This window comes from Olea europaea, chromosome 12 (assembly GCF_002742605.1).
Source record: "Olea europaea var. sylvestris chromosome 12, O_europaea_v1, whole genome shotgun sequence".
Taxonomy (NCBI): Eukaryota; Viridiplantae; Streptophyta; class Magnoliopsida; order Lamiales; family Oleaceae; genus Olea; species Olea europaea.
Window position 1 is genome coordinate 7926446 of NC_036248.1, and position 1359 is coordinate 7927804.

Below are 1359 nucleotides of genomic sequence, written 5' to 3' on the forward strand. Positions count from 1 at the left end.
GCATCACAATTTACATCGATTCGGAAATTAAGATTTAAAAATGGTAAATTCTGAGAAACAAGAATCAAGAAACAATCGCCAGATCGAAGATGTAAACAGTGTGGATCAAGGCACCAACGGTGAGGATTCATTTAACGGTTCATCGGACGGTGCTGAGATTCCTTCCATTACGCAGAGGTTGAAGGAGATTATTGTGGATGATGGTGATTGCGATCTGCTGCTACAACAGAGCGGTAGGGGGTATGGATTTATGCAGTGGCTTCAGGCTCTGGATATGCAGGTTATGGGGGCCTGTCGCACGGACGAAAGGTTGAAGCCTTTGCTAAAACTCAATTTATCCGCTGGCGCGGCTGAGGATTGTTTGTTGGCTCACCTTAATCAGGTATAAGTAATCAAAATAAAAACTTGGCCGTTGTATTTACTGGTTATAGTAAGTTTCGTAAGGACGGGTAGAATTTGGATTTGGAAATGAAATTGGAGAAATGTATATATGCAAATTGGGACAGCAAATTTCTAGTTCGGTTTCCTAGCCCTAGCCGACTGTACTTTTATTGAATTTCACTTGTTCTCGAGTTTTGAAGATGTTTACTTATTGTGTTATCCCTTGTGGGGTGAAAGCTCGATAATTAATTTCCCCAGATGTATTAGGTTTGTTTCGTATATAATGGGGGCCAAACGGGAGCCAAGTTGGTTGGCAAGGAAAGATATGTTGATTTGGGATCATTTTATTTAGTCTTTTCTAATAGATACTTGTGCTTCAATTATGTATGGAGTAGGCTGTGTACATAATACCTTTTTGCTCCTTTTATCAACTCAACCGACCTACTGTGATAATGAAACAGCATTTTGAGCCATCAGAAGTGGGTATGCTGGCCAGGTGTTTGTGCATGCCTCTCGTTTCTATCCGCGTAGGGAAGATCACTAAGCAAGGGAGCCTCTTATGTCCAACATCCATAAGGTAGTTGCAATCTCTACATCTTTTCTCTCATATTACAGTTGCATGTAGAAAATAAATTGACCTCTGTTATAGTGTCTACAGTCTTGTTGTTAAGTAATTATTTTTGTTGAGTGAACTAACTAGGGAATGTGATTGTTGAGAGCCATATTTTGTTTCGGTATTTTTATTTTTTAGGGGTTTGGGTTTAGAAAAGTACAAATTTGGTCTAAGATGAAAAATAATTTAGCTTATATTGAAGCCTGAAAGTGAATTATATGTTGTGGGATTGATCCTTGCTGTTAGACTGACACATCAGAGTTCAACTGTTTTTCAGCTATCTACCTTTCTTGGAAGATGGCTTTTTATCACCAAAAGCCTGTTAGTTCTTCATTGGTGATCGAATTTTTTCTTCTAATTTCAAA

At 38.6% G+C, this 1359-nt stretch overlaps 1 protein-coding gene across 1 annotated transcript; it reads left to right on the plus strand.

Moving 5' to 3' along the window:
• On the plus strand, positions 1 to 1353 carry LOC111405467. The gene is made up of 2 exons (XM_023034365.1): positions 1 to 382; positions 843 to 1353. Exons 1-2 carry the CDS (start codon positions 41 to 43, stop codon positions 960 to 962), a joined length of 462 nt encoding a protein of 153 aa, XP_022890133.1. The 5' UTR covers positions 1 to 40; the 3' UTR covers positions 963 to 1353.
• The last annotated feature ends 6 nt before the right edge of the window (positions 1354 to 1359 follow it).

Excerpts from the sequence above, each read along its gene's own strand:
- LOC111405467 (XM_023034365.1), top strand. The coding sequence starts at position 41 with ATGGTAAATTCTGAGAAACAAGAATCAAGAAACAATCGCCAGATCGAA. Across the intron at positions 383-842 it reads TGTTGGCTCACCTTAATCAG|CATTTTGAGCCATCAGAAGT; the intron begins GTATAAGTAATC and ends ATAATGAAACAG.